The sequence below is a fragment of the Hermetia illucens genome, chromosome 3 (assembly GCF_905115235.1).
Source record: "Hermetia illucens chromosome 3, iHerIll2.2.curated.20191125, whole genome shotgun sequence".
In the NCBI taxonomy this organism is placed as follows: domain Eukaryota; kingdom Metazoa; phylum Arthropoda; class Insecta; order Diptera; family Stratiomyidae; genus Hermetia; species Hermetia illucens.
In genome coordinates, this window is record NC_051851.1 from 95,816,388 (window position 1) to 95,837,545 (window position 21,158).

At 40.6% G+C, this 21,158-nt stretch overlaps 1 protein-coding gene across 6 annotated transcripts in view; it reads right to left on the bottom strand.

Annotated features, from left to right (window-relative positions):
- Positions 1–21,158, bottom strand: part of LOC119651223 (polypyrimidine tract-binding protein 1) — a 602,545-nt gene that overhangs the window by 321,092 nt on the left and 260,295 nt on the right. For 2 of the 6 annotated variants that reach the window (XM_038054680.1, XM_038054681.1), the window contains exon 2: positions 7,042–7,084. The exons of the other annotated variants lie outside the window; for them this stretch is intronic. In XM_038054680.1, the coding sequence (XP_037910608.1) occupies positions 7,042–7,080 (39 nt within the window). In that variant the 5' untranslated portion in view covers positions 7,081–7,084. The remainder of the gene's footprint in view (positions 1–7,041; positions 7,085–21,158) is intronic. 6 annotated transcript variants of the gene reach the window in all.

Sequence of the window (21,158 nt, forward strand, 5' to 3'; positions counted from 1 at the left end):
CACAACCGTCGCTCTACAAAACAAGCCCGGGTAACTAGATCTTGCCTAGAAAGCACAGCGGACGCGCGATATGAATACTCGTGCTGCCCCAGACCATACCACTCGCCGCAAAGCAATACTCCCCGGATATGAGCAAAGAATACCAAACTTGTGATGCGCTGACAATTCTAAATAGAGCATACTTATATGTCAAGTCATTGCATGGCTATAATGCTTAAATTAATGTAAAAACAAATCAAAAGGCTTGTTAGGAGTGCTATTTTCGTAATATCTCCCATTAAACTACTCATTTAGCTCATAATTTTGTTACCTTCCTGTGGGTACTACACATATTTGGCTAACTTCCAAATGATACCTGTTTCATGAGTGGAAAATATGATGGAAAATTGTCATCCTCTCACTCGCAAATCAGCAAAATCTGATACGCACACATGCGCACAGATCAGATACATCTAGGAAGCAATGATGAGACCAGCACATATCTTCACAGATCGTAGACATCTTAAATATGCTCCGAAAGGTTTAATTGGTCATCATAAATTTCCTAATGATAAATTACCGTCTGCCACAGCCATACATCTTCACCGGTACATCTTGCACGGTATGCCTAGTAATCCATGCTGCCGTAGCATTGCAAGATGTGTTATAGAGCAGGGAAAACGCACGCCACTGTATAATTTTCAAAAATATCAGAAAATCTGCTTCTTGATCAAAATTCACGCTGGCTTGTCGAGATAATTATTAGCGGTTGCGAATCGCAAATCTCTAAATCAGCCGAAGCACGTTCTAAGATAAACTGTTCTAGTATCTTATTTTGCGGATACCCTAGCAGCGCACTTTGCATCATATGCGGAATGATTGACTGTAATAATGATGATGCCGGGTTTGTTGCTGTCTCGAGCAGATTGGATAGATGTAGCGTCGCCGTAGATGTAGTGAAAAGATAGGAAAGCACAACAAAGACCAAAGTTTCATTCATGGTTTTTCTTTTCATCAACAAAAACTCTGTTCAGCTTTTCTTTTCGCCGTTCCTGCTTCCCCAGAGTTTCTCGTAAGATGAGGAGAATTCGCAAAATTCAAGCCTGCATGCGATATATCAGAGGACAGTTATGACATTTGTGGGATTAAAGCGGATAAACTAGAGAATTTCTAGTACCGTTTATTCTTAGCCTACATTGTGGGGGTGCCAGTCTGGGGAAGAGGCGTCAATACGTTTTTTTTATTAAGGGAACAAAGAAATTTCATATGTTCGTACGAGATTTCTGATGTCACTTTAATTTATCATTTTACATTTTTAGCATCCGAGTTCACACGGAATGTACACGTTCTTCCCTACATTTCTATTGGGATTTCACTTTAATTTGTTACTTTTCGGCAATAATTTACCCCGCTCCAAACTGTCTAAAACAAGCAGCAATCAAATGTTCTTACGTTCATCCACAAAGCCCCCGACCCGGAAAGGTTTCACGAAAAAAAGTGTAACGCAAAATGAATTTTCAAAAATGAAATTTCTCTCATTTCCACCGAATTAACCTGACCACCTGTCAACGTGCCTTCCTTTCTACTATCCAGTGATTTTTTTATGTTTCATCCTTCACCTTATTTTCTTGCTTTTTTCTATGCTTTCCTCCTCCCCCAACTAGTCCTTTTGGGATAGATCTTTGCGCTGCCTTTCGTGAACCCACCCCCGAGTGAGGAAACGCAGCAGCATTGTATTATAGCCAACAGATGTAGAACGGATTTAATCACACACCGTTGAACATCACTTCTCCCTTTTTAAGAAAATATGAAGTCATCACGCGTTTCTTCATATTTTTCTTTTCCTTGTATTTTACTTAAAAGTCGACGAGTGGATGCTGGAGGTCTATCATCCAACAGCATCGGGGGACGAAGGGTTGGGAAACTGCCAGAACAATATCTACATGGCGGCAAAATCTTAGCTTCCTTCAATCGGTTCGCATCCGTTGGGCTCAGATTTTTTATTTTGGTTTTATTCATCTAAAATTTCTACTAGTCTGGGCCTGCCCCGACGAGACGCTGGTCCGATCGGAAGAGGGAGAGTGGTGAGCTCAGTGCTAGTAAAAGTATGTCATGTTTTCGTGTGCTTTGTCTATACTCACAGACATAATATTGTATATCACAGAAGAAAAGATTCCAGGAGTTTCCCCCGTACATTTCTGCTTGCTTTTGCTCCAGTCTTACTCGAGGATGTCAGAGCTCTACTCGCCGCTCTGTATCTCACTCAGCAAATACTTTCTATTTAATATAAAAAAGTATTAATAAACAAGGAAATTATAATACAAAGGACAAAGCGTGGAATACCTGCAGACAAGCTATTTGATGGGAAAGAGAACAGCGTCCGGGGAGATGAAGAAGCTGGTGGAAGCCAAGCTGCCTACAGCAACAAAAAAGTTCGGAAAATCCCCCAAATTAAAAGTCAGAGCACATGTGTTTGGGAGATACACAACCACCGTCACTTGATCTGTTCCTCCATATTGAAGTTTTTCTTTGATTCTTCCCTAATTTCGTCGTCCAATGTTATAGCCTAAGTGTCTTTATGTCAGCATATTGTACAGAATTCCTGGACTTTTTGCAGTCGTCTCGTACGGCCGATTAACCATTTTGCGGCGTTACCTCCGAAGTCGTCTCCCCTTATATTTTTTAGTTCGGATTCTCTTATTTTATTATGAGTTTGTTTAATTTAATGTCAATCTAAAAATAATTTTTTATGAGAAAGTTGGGACGTTTAGTAGACTTGAACGCGTAACGTTGTCTCCTTTTGATGTTTTCTGCTCAATGAACGGAAGTATGAAATTTTAATGGAATTTATTTCCGAAAGAATGAGGAAAATTGGTCAGGAATGTTTTAAAATCAACATTTTCACACAAATGAAACCAACAATTCGATTAAATGTTTTCATTGAGTTTCTGCTTTTTTCGCTGCGAAGTAGGATAACGTAATTGGGCAACGATATACCCAAAAAAATTGGGAATTAATATTAGAAGATTGTTAGTAGAAATAACTAACTAGTAACCTGCATTTGGATTGAATCTGATCCGACTCGAAGGACCCCAAAAATATCAATTTTTGAGTCGCAGCGCGCACTTCCTTCCTTCGCCTGTTTAGGGAGTTCCGTTGAAGGCAAACGGTGCACCAACTCCATCGGCTGAGTCAACACCAACCCCGAAGGGCAGCACCGGGAAATGCTATATGCACATTGATTTGATGGTCGTGATGCAGTTGGCGAATACCCCGAGGTCTAGCAGGGCGATCATACTCGCGTTTATAAGGGACTGACCAGGCTCGGGCCACGAAGCCTCACCAGAGGTTATTTGGTACCTCGGAAACCAGAATAGCCCTTCTAGGAGGCGAATTGTGTTCTCGGCCCGTTTATTTGCGGTTGGCTCCCTAGTGAGAGTTCCATGGTCCATGTGATTGTACGCACATCAAAGGCGGAGCTCCTTGTAGGATCAAGAATGCAGTCGTGCTGTACAACTTGGGCGTCGTACCTCTTAGTGCGGTAGAGGTTTTATATGGCCCTTGCATTAACTGGTATGAATGCTGAGCCCGGGCTCACTCTAAGCAGGTATCGCTGTTCCAGTCACAGCGGCCTCTGATTGTCCGAATAGAATAGTGGGGTTAGGCCGAAACGGCGAGTACTCACGTAAAACCACCAATTGCGTGTGAACGCTGAACCCGCACTCAGTATAAACCAGAACTGCTGTGAGGCTGTGATTGTCGTGGTTTGATTTGCCTTGTCCGAAGAAGACCGTGGGATTATGACTACACAACACGTTGAAGCTCCAGGACCTTCATGTAGCAACCGAATAGGCTTAATGAATATCGGTTGACTTTCAATATTGCTTGACGCTTATTAAGTCGCTTGTATTATACATAGTAATCGATTGAGTAAAAAGTGATTGCGTTTCTCATTTTAGCGCCACTCGGGTGCTTTATATATATATTTGTCATATGTCGTTCCCACAGCTGATGGTTTAGGTTTTCAGAATTAAATTAATTTTCATTGCTTAACTATCCTAGAATACGCTGCAGACATTTTACAGCGAAATTCGCGTTCCTTTAGATTTTACGGCTATGCAACCGAGCAATTATCGGGTACAGGCTCAGGATCGAGCGCCCAGGAGGTAGTCGCTTTATGCCCTTATGAAATCTTGTAGCACAATGCAAATAGCGTATTTATAATTACTTCACGTCAGTCGCTTGCACCAGTTCATTTGTATTTGTTGTAACTGTACTGTCGTAATTAGGGGTGATAAGTGTCTTCATATCCGAAAGGAGACTTTTCACACAATTTTTTGTTTGTCTCAAAATGACTTACATTTTCGGGAATTATGACTCTAAAAGTAATAAATAGATTATTATGAAATTTGGAGGTGAGATTCTTTATAAAATTACGAATAATATGAACCAACGTTTGGGATTTTTTCTAAAAGTGCCTTTTTTTGTATAAAAAGCAAATATTTTTGATTTTGGCTATTTTCAACTGCAGTGGGGCACATATTTTCAGAGAATAATAATGAAAAATTAGAACACTTTTGGCTTCAGATGGAAATTGAGGTCGCTACACGTCCCGCAATTAGAGAACTCTAGTTGCGACTTTCATCAGAATAATATCGCGTAACTGTATCTGAAATATGACTAACATAATGCTCAAATTTTATTGAATTCTAATTAATTCCCCACTAAAAAAATCCCAAAAAATAAGCTTCATTTTTTAGGAGAAATTGAAGGTTTTATAGATTTTTCATAGATTTCATAAGAAGTTGCAAATGGAGGACTTACTGTGCTTCTTCGCAATATTCTATTTTTGAATGCTCCTCGGTCACAACATTATACGATACGAGACACTGCGGAAGCATTAAAGGTAAGCCAAAAGAGTATTCACTTGCACTGAAAGAAACTATTTCGATATGTGGATTTCCCAGGATCGCAAAGGAATTCATTTGTCGGCACATATTAACATCTGCGATATACTGCTGAAACGACAAGAAAGCGATCCTTTTTTGAAAAGAATGATAACAGATGTTGATTAAATGAAGTGTTTACAAGAACGTGCAACGCAAACATTCCAATTTGGCTGTATATTGCACGATTTTGGAGGGCAGTCTTTCTTGACTCGAATGTTCAATAGGAAGAGATCGATCGTAATTCTTAGAACAATTAGGTTAGCATCCTTCATTATTTAGCTTATTAGAATAATATTAATAATTGTTGGCGCAACAATTCAATTGGACCAGAGTCTTGAAGTTACTTCATTAAAGAAGGTAACGGAACACTATAGTACACTCTAGTAGGCAATGTGACCAATATTGCACTCGAGGGAGATTATTACCCTGATTTGACTCAGGTACTCATTCACAGCTGAGTATATTGGTATCCCACATCCAATCACGATAACAAATCCCTCTCACACCAGTAAGATTTGAACCACGACCCTCCGCTACGACAGCTGAGGGCTCTAACAACGTGAGCCATCTGGGTAGTAACGTATAGATTAGAAAATTCCTTAACGGAAACTAGGGTGAAAAAAATGCTTGTCGCGAATGATATTGATAAGACCTTCGTTGCCAGCAAAATTTATGAATTGCTTAGGGTTGCGAAAGAAAGAAAAATTTTGGGGAAATGTCCTTCAACCCAGCATACCACAATATTTTCCAGCTTTCTTATTGCGGCACATTTCAAGGAACCAATATTACAGATGAAGTTTCTGGCCTTATTTTGAATGCTGGTATCCGGTAATTAGATATTCGAAAGACGGGTTTTTGGGTGCACTACGAGTGTTCTATTATAGTTACTGACTACTCAAAATTCATAATAAACAATGTTCAAATTGTCGAGATCTGGGGTCCCATTCCAGTCACGAGTGCAAGTGGGCGTTGGCACCCCAACTAGGTTCTATATAGTAATACGGAAAGTTACGGTATAGACGAAATCTAATATGTCAAATAATCTGTAACCTCCATTAGCTTTCCAGAATAAGTGCATGGAGATAAGAGGATTGCCGAACCGAAGACAAAAAACAACCAGGGGTTCATATAACCCATAAGCTGAGTTGATATAAAATTCGGTTCATTTCGCTATGGAGGTTCAAAATAAAGACAGTGACAGCTATTTCATTTGCTACAGTTCCCATTCAATACATAGAGAATGAGAGGTTGATATCCATTACTCAACCAACTCAGTATAACATAATGGGAAAAATAGTAACTAGTCAAGGATACTATGAAATATTAGGTTGCCCAAGAAGTCGTTGTTGATAATTCCTACATTTTTTGGTACATATTTTTTTTTTTTAAAAAGCCTTAGGGTTTCGAGTGTATCGATGTACAATCGTTTTTAGATTTGATAGTCCTTGCCAACGGAATTTTTACCCCCTAAAACCACTGCGCTCATAAAGTGATTAATATAAATTCAATTCTAGGGAAGTATACGTAAGCGTAAGCGGACCCATACGGCTGCTTCTTCAATTGTGAAGTATAGTTTTGTCCCTATGATTGGGAGAAACTAATTTTAGATCATTCAATCCCCTGGCAAATACAGATTCATTACAATTGCTTACCGAACGAAACTCAACTTTCAATAAGTCATCCCTTTCTGGTGAGAAAAGCTTTCGTCGTTAAACTGGATGTTACATTATTTATAAATTTGCACAATGGCCGACCACAGACCTCCAAGAGACATATCTCCCCAGGTGAGCTTGGACTATACCCATAAATCATTTTCAATAATTTCAAAAATTATTTTTGGCTTTTACTTTCGAGCCCCAATCGCCGAAAAGCAGATTCCATGTGGACCTAGTTTAAATGCGTCCATAGTCCCTGGCAGTCTCCATCCGCACTTATATTCTTCCTTACCCGCAGAAACTGCAATTTCTGGGTTGCGCATCACCTCCACCAATCTCAAACCTCCTTAAGAAATTCACTCTCTCCAAGATATGCTTTATTCCAAGATATGTAAACTTCATTATGTTTAGCATGTAGATCTTATAGTTTTATGAATTGAAAATCAATCGAAACCTACTTCCGCCTCGCCTGGTCGATGATTAATACCGAACTCCATTCGACTGAAAAAGTAAATTTTTTCGATTAAATCAAGCATTTACGAGTAGTTGGAATAAGGCAGTATACAGACTACAAGAAACAAAATCATTTTAACTCTCAATTTATACTTATTAACCGTAGGTCATAAGTGTCATATTTGACAGTTTGGTTCAGCCAGAGTCACAGAGCGCTTACTTTATGCGAGAAGTCTATCCTTAACATTTCCCAGCATTCAGAAGATTTTGAAGATAGATTACATACTTTCGAGATGGCGCTTTTGAACAGCAAAAAGGATTCTTGAATCGAACTGTCAGCGGAAGTGGTGTGAAAATGGATATACAAGTATTACGAAATTCTATGCATTGAAAGTAATGGAATGAGTTCAAGTTAATATTTTATATTTAGTAGGATACGAACGATGATATATAATATGGGACGCCAAAGCCTGATGAAAATGATCATCAGCGTAGGTGTCAACTACAATTGATAAAATTGGTTTGAGCATTGAAGTGAAAACCGATGAGAATAAGAGCAAAGACATAAATATAGCAATTCGCCAGTATAAAAATGTTCGGTCGTAAGTTGGTAGGTAAATCGGGTGACATCCTCTCCTCCTTTTTTCATCCTCTGATAGCATGGCCACATCCAACTTGCTCCAACGTAAGCAAAGTGATTTCGTCGACACTGGTTGGTTTTATTTTAATCGAATATACGAAAATTGGCTCGATTTGTGGGTTATTTCGATAGACAAGCATGGAATCCGTAAAAGTCAGAACAATAGGTAATATTTCTAAATTTTATAGCTTTTGATGGGCTTTCTTTTTGTTGACTTAAAATTTAATCACCTTTAAAGCATAAACCCATCCTGCATATGCCAATCAGGAAATATCCAATGTTCCGCTCAACCTATTTTTACTCATGTGACAATTTCACATTGGTGTGCAATAAAAATGAAACTGCATTTGATGGAGGAATGGTTATGTCCCACAGTTCATTTCGCTCATTTTATAATTGTTTACGTCATCGCCAACGCCATCATCGTCAGCTGCAAAATTTTACGCGAGAATGCTTTAACAATGTTTGAAATGCGGGTGTACAATTTAAATTTGTAATCATTCGTAAATACTGCATACCAGCATTGTTGTCCCAATAGAAATTAATCATTTGGAAAAATCCACATTTTTTCAACTACAAAGTGAACAGAAATTGCTAACCGGAAGCTAAATAATTGTGGTTGCACTTTAGTGCTTCCTATTGTTTGTTTATCCTAAATTAATTAATCCGTTTGTATGCATTATCTTTTTGAGCTAATTTCCAAATGGATGACGGAGAAACATCAGCCGAATATAAGCTGATTGGATCGAAATGTGCAGGACGATATTAGGGAGAAAATCTTTGTTCCAATAAGCTTAGTTTCGAATAACAGATAAGGAGTTCCAAAGTCTTCATCAGTTGCCATTGGGTTGGATTTGGTATGATTACCATTACCCTGACATGGAGTATATCGCGCCGACCTGGCCTACGTGTCATCGTTGCCGGTTCCTGTCAATGCGCTTCCGTTTCCACAAGGTCTTCCCGTGAAGCCTACATTCTTCCTCTACTGCTCTGCGTCACGTGTTTCTAGAAAGACCCAGAAAAAACTATTCATCACTTATCCCGGGATAGTAGATTCCATTACTTGACATTCCCCGCAATGAAGCTGTCGCTCTTTCTTAAAATTCCGCCTTCTAATCAGCATGGCTACGAACACCTCGTCGTCATCGTGGATGAGAAGCCTACCGTTAATCATCGGAAGACTTGCGAACATCTGCAAATTGCTTCGTAATGCGGTGCACTGTACTGAAGTCATCATTGTTGCGGCAGCTTCTGCGTCTCTGACTAGCGCAATGATAAACTGGCTTTCGTCACAACACATGCTGACCTGCACCACTGGAAATTTGCGGCGGTATCGGTTGAAATACTTTTAACTGTTGTGTTTCATCGCTTATGGTATCAAAAGGGATCATCAATGAAAGCACGAACCGCGATTGCAAGGACATTCAATTACTTTTAGCTTATTGAATTTTCATACTAATTGTTGTCGATTCCTGCATAAATTTCTGAAATTTCTTCTTAGGGCACACTTTCTCATCCGTTCCGAAGATTGATTGCTACCTTATTCTCCACAAGACCCCATAGTTCATACTACATAGAAGATCAAAGTACTGGCAATTTGAGTTGCAAAGTTTTTAGTCCTAAAAGACCGGAAAAAAATGTGTTAATATTCGAGGTGATTTCGACACCGTCTTTATGTATGTTAAGCTTTCAATTTCCCCGCCTTCCCGAATCCGAGGAGATGGGCGCGGAGACAATTGCTTTATTAACAAGTTTATTTTCGATATGGAAAGGGCTGCACTTTGGAGTGTCGTAGCTTTTAACAGAGAATGATCGGCGTTTTAAGGGGAAACCTCCTTCCCCTTCTGAAACTAGAGTTGGAAAATCTCACCTTCCTCCGTTTTCCGGAATGGCATAAGTATAGTAACCGCCGCGGTTTTACATTGGTTTTTTTTCCATAATTTCCGGATTACTTTTCTGAGTTAGGTTGAAAATTAAACCATTACCGAACGCAGTACCCCAGTTAGGTCAATGAACTGCATCACCATCAAACACCTGAAGATTAGTTCGAGGCTCTCTTCGTAGATTGGTGATGGCACATACAGCATTAACAAGATTTAAATCAGAGAGCCGATAAGAAATACTCTTCAAAATTCGATTTTATGGCAAAACAAGAATCTACAGCCCATTGCATTTGACTAACAAATATGGAATGTGTCAAAACTAAAGAAAGCTTTCCTTGAAATTCAGTAATAAACGAAATATATAAGATCTCCGAAATTTGTATTTGAGAAAATGAGGCAATAATATTCTGGTCCAGTTATTGGAATCGGTCGGCAGCTCACACTTGAAAGGACCTTGGTGTAGGAAATAATGGCTTCAGAAATATGCAGCCAATTGCACTCTTAGGTGAAGCTGTTGTATCTGACAACGGTACGTAGATGTTAAAAGGTTTCCATTTAAGAGGAATTTCGGGAGATAATCGGTGAACTTATGGGATTGCGAGTTGAAACTTTTGAATGGCTTTTACCTGTTATCTAATGGTGCGGAACAAGGACCCAAACCGAGGGCCTCCAACAAGAGTCTCCAAACGGTTACAGTCGTTGAAACAACTTACATTACGTTGAATGGGTAACTAGCATGACAAACCAGACAAAATTGGAACCTTCAGTAAACGTAAATCAAATAGAATTAACATTTACAGATATCTTTATCGGAAAATCATCTTGGGACTGAGCGCTAAGGATATCACTGCTGGTTTGGAATCTCCATCGCAGGCAGATTACGAGACGAAAGTAGGACAAACCTAATCATTGCACCCCGGACTGTGACGTAGTGTTTGATGTGCTGTCTCTACCTTGTACAAAGCCGTTAGTCAAGCTTTCTTAAAAATACTTAGGTGATTAGCCCAAAATGAGGTGTCTGTGGACCAAAAAAATGTGAGAAAGAGAGAGAAGTTTCTCCTCAACTTATCTGGTTTGTAAATGCCAAAACAGATACAATAAACCTCCTTTGCATTTTTAATAAATTATTTTGAGGCAAAATCAAGAGCCAAGACGTCTAATGGTTGCGCTTAACGTTAGCGCAATTCGCTGCCAAGCCAACTTCAACATTAAGCCACATAGAGGAGTAAATTCATAAAACAGTGTCTACTACACCAGACATTGCTCATCAACCAAGAAAAAACAACATTAGAATCCCCACTTAAATCCTCATTCAATTTTCTAAAAATATCGCAGTGGTAGTTACAGAAACGGAGTTTATCGTGAAGTTTATGCCCAAGGTTCCACGAGAACTTAGACAAATATCGAAAAAAATAGGTGAATATACCTGATAAGATATTGCACGAGCAACACATCAATTGGTATTTACTGACGTTCAGGATTAACTTATCTACCCAAGGTCAAAGCACCGAAGTGTCTAAGTAGGACGTATTATCTGCAAGGCACGGAATAGATGCAGACAGGAACTTCAACTTTGGGCAAAGAGGGGAGAAATGAGAAAATGAAAGAAATACTTTGAAGGAATAGGGAATCTAAGGAGATACGCAATCATAAAATTTTACCCTGTAGAATTGATAAGAAAATTAGAAGTCAATCTATTGGCGGGCTTACGTATAACTAGTCGAACCAAGGAAATCAAAAAATCAGCGTCTTTGACTTGCACGACCGTAAATTGTGAGAAGTTACAAGGTAGGGTAATTGCAGCGAGCGAATGTTAAGGAAGAATAAGGATAGGAGAATACAACTTTGGGACCGTTGACAATTTCTCCTATCTAGGGTCGAAAATCACAACTGATAACAGCTACGATGATGAAATCCGCGCATGGTTGTTGTCAGCCAACAGAACCTATTTCAGCTTACAAAGACTGTTCCGCTCGAAACGTCTCACCATAGGGTCAAAGCTCTTACTGTACAAGACTATGATCTTGCCAGTCCTCATGTATTCCTCGGAAACTTGGGTTCTTACCAAAAAAAAATGCGAACTCTTGGCACACACAATGACGAAATCTATGAGCGATACCATGACCGTCCGGTTGTGGATAAAATCCGGCTCAATAGGTTACGGTGGGCGGGTCACCTAATCCGTATGGATGAGGATGATCCCACTCGGAAAGTCTATAAGGGTAGAAATAGAAGACGAGGCAGACCCTGCTTAAGATGGAGCGATGGCGTAGAGCAAGACGCCAGATAGCTTTTAGGGATATCGAATTGGCGGACCTCGGCGCAAAACCGGGACGTCTGGAGTTCCTTATTAAGGCAGGCCTAGACCGAATACCGGTTGTTGCGCCGTTGATGATGATGATGATGAATGTTATTAAAGTCATATCGCTCGTCTATTTGGGAATACTCATAATGTGCACCTAACTCGTCATTAACTTACTTCTCAAAGATTTTGGAACAGACTAGAGCAAAGCGGCAATTCTAAGTGAAAGTGGTAAGTCTGGACTTCTGGCCATAGTTGAGTTTACTGCCCCGAATGATACTAATTCGAATGGAGTAAGCGATACTTTTGACGATCGAAGAGGCCATAGGTAACGCAATATAAGGACGTCTATTTAAGAAAAAACCATAACTGCTGTCATAGTCACAAAATCATCTCTTCCAAAAGTAATTAGATGGCGCAATGGTTAGTTAAGCGCTACCTTGTCGAACTCATTGCCGTGACTCGCTATGGATGTTTGGGTTCATCTTTGCGCTATCTCACGGCTGTAGGCTTATCGCTTATACAAGATTAAGTGTAATGATAATGAAACTGAAATCAACCTTATTAAAAAAAAACAAAAACTGAGACTGGGTGGTTGTCCTATCCTCTAAAAAGGACTGGATAGGAAATTTGCCATCAGCAACTGTTTTTAATGACCGGCTTAAAGCGATATACTGCTCATCTTCTTGATCCGAAGTTAAAGACCGTGAGGCTTCAAGCAGCAAAAGTGTGGAAGCACTTGTACAGTACAAAATTGATCAAGTAAAACTACTTTTTAGCATCGAAGGGATTCAATAAGTAAAACAGTAGACGTTTATTCTATTAAGACAAACACAAAGTCCGCAGAGATCACCATTCAAGCTCTGTATTAGTTTGATAAAAAACCATTCTTGGAATGGCCGCACATTTATTTATTTTTGTGTGCAGGCATCAAAGCCACAGGAAAAGTTTAGGAAACATTTTGTAGAACCATTTGTGAAATCCATAAGTCATACTTTCTTTAAAGGGGGGTCTTAGGTCTTTTAGGGATATCGAATTGCTGGAACTCGCGCAAAACCTAGATGTCTGGAGTTCCTTATTAAGGCAGGCCTAGACCGGATACCGGTTGTTGCACCGTTGATGATGATGATGATTGGGTCTTGCAACAAAATTCAGCGCCTTTCGACAAGCGAAACTAGACTAGCAAGTTGTAGAAGGAAAATGTTAAGAACTGACCTCAATGAGTCGCTATAGAACACGCCTAGTTACGATCTTTGGATTATTTTGGCGTAAATGCTTGTCGAAAACTGTCGCGTCTCTGAAGCGAAGCATTGTGGATGAACTGCTGAAAATTCCATTAGAAACGATTGGTGCTCATTCATCGATCGCTAATAGCCACAATGTTTTCTTTATGTATCGAGAATGAAGGAATGAATTTTAGATAAAAATTAAGCCATCCAAACTCTAAAACAATCGTCTAATTTTTTGGATTTTTTCTTCGTTGGATTACAACAATATAAAATAGTGGCGGAATTTTTGGGTAGACTCGATATATCCTGCAAGCCGTTATAAACATACCGCATGTTCGGAATCTCTCCCGACATGGCCTAAAATGGGCTGCAACGAAACGGTTCGCACCCTACAATTGCACAAGTTTTTATTTCCAGGTTTGAATAACAACGGCCTATTCATTCCATAAGGCAAACAGGCAAAATGAGAGCTTACGCACTAAGTGACAGCTGGGTGCAAAAGAGGAATGTCTAGTCCTAGACTGAACTTCTATGTAATATTTGTATGTGTAGTGCGAGGAGCCTTCTGGATAACATTCAGAAAATTTAGTCCCAGTCTGTCAATCCAAGTTAAAGTTTGAAATCAAAGTTACTTTTTGAATATGTCCCTTGTAATGACATAAAATAAATTCAATTTTCGAAGTCGCACTGTTATCGGAATAGAGGAATATTTCAGAGAAAAGCTCAAGGTTTTTCAATCGTAGACGAAGGAGGGACGTCCTACGACAGTCGTTACTCTTCACGTACATATTTGCTAGCTAGTTATTAATAAGAAATTGTATCCCTGACCATGTTGGACGAAACTAATGCCCTGGTCTATCTTATGCCCTTATTTTAAAAAAATCAATGGTGTGTTCAACGCCCGACTTCTTTCATGGCCGCAATACATCCGAATCTATACAAATGTACATAATTGCATTGGAAATAGATAATCCTACTGCAAACCCGTGTATCCTACTTTACTCTAACTGAAGTCTAAAATGAAATAACCCTCAATATAATCATATTGTTCGGGCAACTTGCGTTTCTATCAGCTCAATGATGCGAATAAATTCATCTCCATCTCGAGGACACGCAGCTCGACTTATGGAAGTGGCTTACGGCAGTCTGTACGCTCCAGTAGACCATATTCATCTTTCAATGGATCCAAGAGAAAACACATGAACCGTCCTTGCTAAATATTTCGAACCAAATCCCTGCATATATGGGTGATACACGCATACATATGTGGTTTGATGATGTCGCTAGACCATCGAACGTTGTCATATCCTGGTATGCTCTGTATCGTACAGGCTGAACGCTATTGTTATCTTTATAGCAACTACAGGTGTTTGCTTCTTTTCAATATTATTAAATGAAATTTAAGTTCCATTGTGTCTTCCTATTGTTGCCACAATGAACGCTTTCTTGCTTACCTTCTCCGTGCACGGACCCGAAGTTATGGCTTCACTTTTGTCCATTATCTGGCATTTTATTATACATAAAGATTGGTATGAGATTGGATGGAAATATTTTTTACTAAGCTCCCTGGCAGACTTTGCTTGAAGAAGCGTGAATCTAGCAAAAGGTACCCAAGGATAAAAATTCTTAAGACAGACTTTGAATACTTGCACCTGTTTGAAACCTGCGGATACGTAAAGCTAGCTTCGCAATAGTCAGAGTGCACCCAGCTTAAACCTCTGGCGCGTGAAGCTATGGCAATTACGCACACTATATCCGAGTTCAGATGCATAAAGCTTGCGACCCTCCAAATCGAAAGAGCCACATATCTAGAACCTTTCAAGCCGCTTCTAGTAGTGTGCAAGCCTCCATTATCATCGGCTGAATAAATTTGAATTTCAAATGAAAGTAAATTCCGTGACCATTATATAAAACTGGTTCCTCGGTTCCTCGCTCGTCGTTGTGCGTGTCTTAAATCTTAAGAGCACCAAAAAAGCGAACCTGTCTGTCGGTAATTGTAGTCGAAATTAACAAAACGAATAAGAGAGACAACAAAACCAAATTAAATGAGGACTGAAAATCAAAAGCGGGAAGACGAATCAAAGAAAGATATTTGTGTATCTGAGGCCTTAACGTGCTTGACGCTTATATACGAACATGTATGCAAGAAACTCAGATATAAAAATGGCTGAAAGCAAAAGTTATCGACACCAAAACGTTTTCAATGTCAAATTTTTTGCGTGTTGAAAGCCAAGACTCTTTTGGACTCACAAGTCCAAGAGTTATGAAATACTTTGCCGGGTTGCTGAGTGAATAATTTTTTTTCCGGGATTTAGAGTCGAAGTAATTTGTTGATGTAATCTTGGTTTCGGTTACATTTCTCATTCCTCTGGTAATTTTTTTGAGCCGTTCTAAATTTCATTGAAGAAAAAATTATAAATTGAGTAAATAATTACTGGCAAAGTTTTTTGGCAATTATGTAAGGGAATGCATGGTAGATTTGAGATACTTTCAAAAGTAAGGCCATCAAAATTAAAGTCTTAAGGGTTTCCGCCATCAAACAGCGCAATCGAAAAGAAGTAATGACCATGGAGTGACCATTCACCATTTCTATCTTTTGCTGGGAAATTTCCGAAGGGTTTCATACATCCGCATGGTGCAACCTGAGACTGTTTTCTAAATTTCATAATTCGGAATATGGTTCCCAATAATTTCTTTTGTAAGAATATCTTCTTCATTCTACGCAAATTGCGTTTTCAAGTATAAACGGAAAGCATTGTGTACGCAAACTTGGTAGGAGTATAATACCGGAAAACTAATCCGCCATTGGTCTTTTGTTCCAAGGCTTCGAAATTACAGACAAGATAGAAACTGGGTGCTGAACGCTTTAAATATGACAGTTTTTGTGACTTCTTTTATAACAATTTCTGAATGCATGACTGTTAGGTGTACTGTGGGAGACGCCCTCATTACTTCTTCTCATATTTTTCGTTTACAAAATATGATCTTTTCAGGATTCTTGGTTTGAGAATGAGTCCTGGTTCATCTCCCTTTCTTATTTCATAAACTAATAATCGAAACCCTTGATCTGACACTCTACACGACTATATTCGATGAAAAAAGAAATGTTCAGTCATTCGTCGCAATTAAACTCCACCGAAGATCGTACCAGTGATGGAGGTTTGAGGGTGCACTTCGGTAATGAAATCTCAATGCATATAGCAAATAGGAAGGATGTGGGTCAGAGGAAGACCCTAATCACGATGAAAGGGTATTCGTGGAACAAGCTGGTATGGCGGTCCTGCATTTAAAAAGTACCTAGTAAAACTAGTACCTAGAAAATTCAATTCACACTGTGCTTGGAGCAAGAATTATCTGAATTTATCAAAAACAAACCATTGGAGGACTTTATAGGAGACGAATAAATAAAAATAGAACGAAAAGCCTGATACTGCTTCCCGCACAGTGAAGCATTCAGGAGGCGATCAACAAAAAGGCGGGTCGTTCTCCTCCGGAAAACCATCCAAGTACTCGCTGTCGGCTATAGTGCAAGTACCCACAAACGAGCTGATGCTCAAACAAACAGTACATGTCGGTTTTACTAATATTGAGCCCAGAAGGAATACGCTAAAACAGTGAAAGGGAATGCAGATATAAATGGAATGTTAAATTTGAAGGAACCAAAACAAGTCATGAACGGTTCGGCGCTTTAGATATGATAAGTTTCATTTCATATCCGGCCAACCACATTTGAATCCGAAAAATCGGGCCTCTGCGGAAATCCTGTTCCCTTAAGGCCGAGCAGATGAACCGCATTGTAAGGACACTTTTTCCTGCGCACCTCGTATAGGATGGTGACGTCGGCGCGGAGAACGCAAAGGACTGTCCACTTTTCTCTATAAAAGAGTTGGAACAGGCAGTCCTCTCAATGAAAAACAAGAAGGTGCCAGGACCCGATGGTATTCCAGCAGAGGTATACAAATTGGTATTCCAACACCGGCCAGACCTACTGCTCGGCGCATTCAACGCTTGCCTGAAAGAGGGCATTTTCCCTGCTCGTTGGAAAGTTGCGAGGCTTGCGCTGATCCATAAAGGGAAAGGCGACCCCGAATTGCCGTCTTCATACCACCCACTATGTATGCTTGACACTGCTGGAAAAGTGCTCGAAAAGCTCATCAGAAGTAGACTCGCTGAAGCGATACGCGCTGCCGGAGATTTATTTCCCCGGCAATTTGGTTTTAGAGCAGGGAGATCGACAATTGATGCGGTCATGCAAGTCGTGGACGCCGTTCGACGAGCAGAGGCACATAGCCGGCGAACTCGACGGATGGTGCTCCTCGTAACACTTGACGTCAGAAACGCCTTTAATTCCGTAAGATGGAAAGACATTCTAGGCACACTAGACAATACTTTCAACATGCCGAACTATCCCTTACGGATTTTGAGGGACTATCAAAGGAACCGCTACCTGCTCTATGAAACACTAGAGGGTCAAAGGTGGATGGAGGTCACGTCAGGGGTAGCACAGGGATCCATCCTAGGGCTGGACCTCTGGAACGCTACCTATGACAGTCTGCTTAAACTCGATATGCCAGAAGAGTCGCGCCTGGTCGGCTAAGCAGATGATGTCGCAGCGCTTGTTGCTAAACGCACTGTCGAACAGGCGCAAGGCAAACTCGGCATATTGATGCAACGGGTAAGCGGATGGATGACTACTCATGGTTTCAACCTTGCATTGGAAAAAGCCGAAGTAGTCATTGGGGGTCCTACGTCTAGTAGGCGACGTCTTCTGATGAGTTCAACGCAGTGTGTCCTGCTCTACGGCGCAGAGGTATGGGCTGGCGCTCTTAACAAGGAGGTATATCGTAAACGCCTCGCGCAAGTACAGAGACGGCGAGCTTTACGGGTGGCGTCTGCGTACCGCACTGTCTCTGAACTAACCGTGATGGTGATCGCGGGAATGATCTCCGTTGCCCTTCTTGCTAGGGAGCATCAGGCCATATACAAGCGCAAGGGAGATGAGCCAAGGGAGGTGGTTGCTCGCCAGGAACGGCAACACACTCTAGACGAGTGGTAGCTCTCTTGGCAAAATGAAACTACAGGCAGATGGACTGCACGGCTCATCGGCAACTTAGGTGCGTGGCTGAATCGGAAGCATGAATGACTGACTATTTCCTTACCCAATTTTTAAGTGGGCATAGAGGTTTTCAGTCTTACCTGCACAAGATTGGAAAGGTGCGTTCTCCGGATTGTGTGTTTTGCAATGGAGTTGTGGACGACGCCCACCACACTTTTTTTCCTGTGGAAGGTGGGATGGGGTTCGTCAGCAGCTCTATTTAAACACAGTGGCTCTCTCCAAACAACATTGTCGAAGAGATGCTGAGGACTGCTGACAGGTGGAACTGTGTTGTTCATTACGTTCGGGCCCTTCTCGTTGCTAAGAAGATAGAACTCGACCGGTAGAGGAGCCGGATGGCAGGGGGTTCCTTGAACTGACAGTTCCCTTCCTCCTCCCCCCTCCCGTTGGTGAAAGGAATTCCCTGATTTGAAGGCTCCGCAAGGCGAGAGAGTTCGGGGACTAGCCCGAAGTAATGTGACAAACGGTTCCAGGCTAGCTCTCTGACGATGGGGAGGTGTTTAGTTGGTAGTCCGACAACGTACCGAATCGGGAGTCCAACACTGTGTGCGTAAATGCATTCACCTACCCTACCCGAAAAAAAACGACATTTGAACTGTTAAAACTTTGCTAATAATGGTAAGATATCCACCATGCCCCAACTAAGACCTGCTTCGAAAAGGTTTTGCAAGACCATAATTTGAAGTTGTAAAGACCCTGTGAGAGTAAGGTAAAAACTTAGCCAAAAAAAAAAAAATTACTGGTAAGAATGCCGTGGTACCTGTTCAAAATCTCTGAAATCGCCATCCAATGCAAGGACATAAACAAAGTCCAAACTGTGCGAACAGGGGCACATTGCCAAGAAGTGTAACAGATCCTGGATAGCAAGCAAATCACCGGTTGTTGTAAATGTCCGGAATTTAAAAAGACATTGACACTATCGATTCGTTCTAACAGACCACCTGCAAACCAGGGGTACAAATTACCATACCAAATGAGCCCCACAAAAACCTTAACACCAATGCATGGCTAACCTATTCGAAAGGCAGAATTACACTATAGACGTTCAGTAACTAAGTCACACAGGAATTTATGGGGAAGCCAAGAATTAGCTTCGAATAGGCAAATAAAGGCTGCATACTCATTTACTATGCCTGGTCTATAATTAACATTGATTGAGTTTCGGATGAGAATGAACGACTCGGTCTGGATCGCTAGAGGACATACACTTCGGGCTACAGAATATATAAAATAAGTGAGGTATGATAGGAAACATTACCTGCTAGGTAATACAGGTTAAATAAATAATGATAATTTTATAAAAATCGTAGGTGCGACAAATTAATTGGATCTGAGCCTGGAAGCGGATTAGATCACATTATTTAAGACCGTAACGATACACTACAGGATTATGGTACCCTGTAGGAGGCAATGTGGTCAGCATTGCGCTCGCCCGTGATTGTTATCTTACAACGTAGCGCTCTAACGGCTAAGCTATCCGATAAAACAAATACCTAAAAGAAAGAGTTCAATTCAGCGTTTGACCTAATTTTTGTTAGTGCTTTGCTAGCTCGTGATATATCTTGGAAAGTTAAGGGACGACTAGATCTACGCTACGCGACGGGACCCACAGCGACGTTGCGGGTTGGGATGCGGCCGAGTTGCGCGCCAGAGAATATGCTACGATTTCGTCGATTTTGATATGTATCCACCTGCTAAGATGTCAAAACATGTAGTTGCTTGTAACTGGCTGCACCTTTCTGGAATATGGGGATGACGCCTTGCGTAATTTGTGCTGAATGTGTATCGCGTAGATGCGGTTGTACCTTTATGACCTCTAAACACACAGCCATTAACAAGCATTCGGAATCCTCATATGAAAAATTGCACCGCGAATCGTTAATTTCAAGACGATATGCATTCCCAGCAGAGGCCCCACTACTGGCGGAAAAGTAAATTCTTTGCTGAGTTGTTCGCAGAATATTTGACGAATGGAACCTTTTCTGCGTCATGGAGTCTTCAGAAGATACCTAAAGCTAGTAAAACTCTTAGCCGACCATCGTCTTATAGACACCAATGCCCTTTAGACACTACGACAATTGAAAAAATACGACAACGCAATTTATTAAAGATTCTCGCCGCTGAGTCCCGATAACTTGAACCAGCTATATCCCAGGCGATGCAATCCGAAGCAAAGTCGGTTGCAGTGGTTATCAATGGTAAATCGAATGTTACTCAAATGGTACCTGATCATTAGCACAGGAAACAGGCTGGCCCATTGGAAAGAGATTTTCGAATCCTCCCTTGTTTGAAGTTAGCCAGTTTAGGAGAGTTTCTTGCTTAAGCAGCTGAAGGACATTGCTTCTTCCTATTGTTCAACTTTTTTATGAGTGGAATGTGAGACCCTTCGGTCGGAATTCAGTTTAAATTCCTCTACTTCTATGATGTCTCCCCTGTTAATACAATGTTATGCGGAAAACCTCCCAGTAAACAATCACGTTTTGGCCACTAATTGCCTGCATATTACGCTTCAGATGGATAGTGATGAATCCACAGATGAGTGTACCACAGAGTAACGTTCTGCCCTTGTAGCATAACAGGTCAAAAGCTTCTGGCAAATATGCAACTCTTCTGATATAGAGAAAGAAGCCCTTATCGCAATGAGATTTTTGGAGAACCTATTTTCCCTTTGATTTTCGAAAAGCGCCCTCGTGATCTACACAAAAAAATTGTCAATGGTGAGGCAAACTGCTGCTTTCGAAATATCCTTTGTTGTCAAGACGTTTTCTTCTGTATTGAAAATTTGAGTACGCCGGTCTCTTTGATTCCCGACCAACAATAAAGCGGTTGGATTTTACAACTTCCTTCATAAAAAGCTTTATAATCAGTCGTTGTGCAACATATGTAGGATTTTTTTACTTACTACTACTGCTCTGGTATCGACTGAATAGTATTGACATTATTTTCATTTGC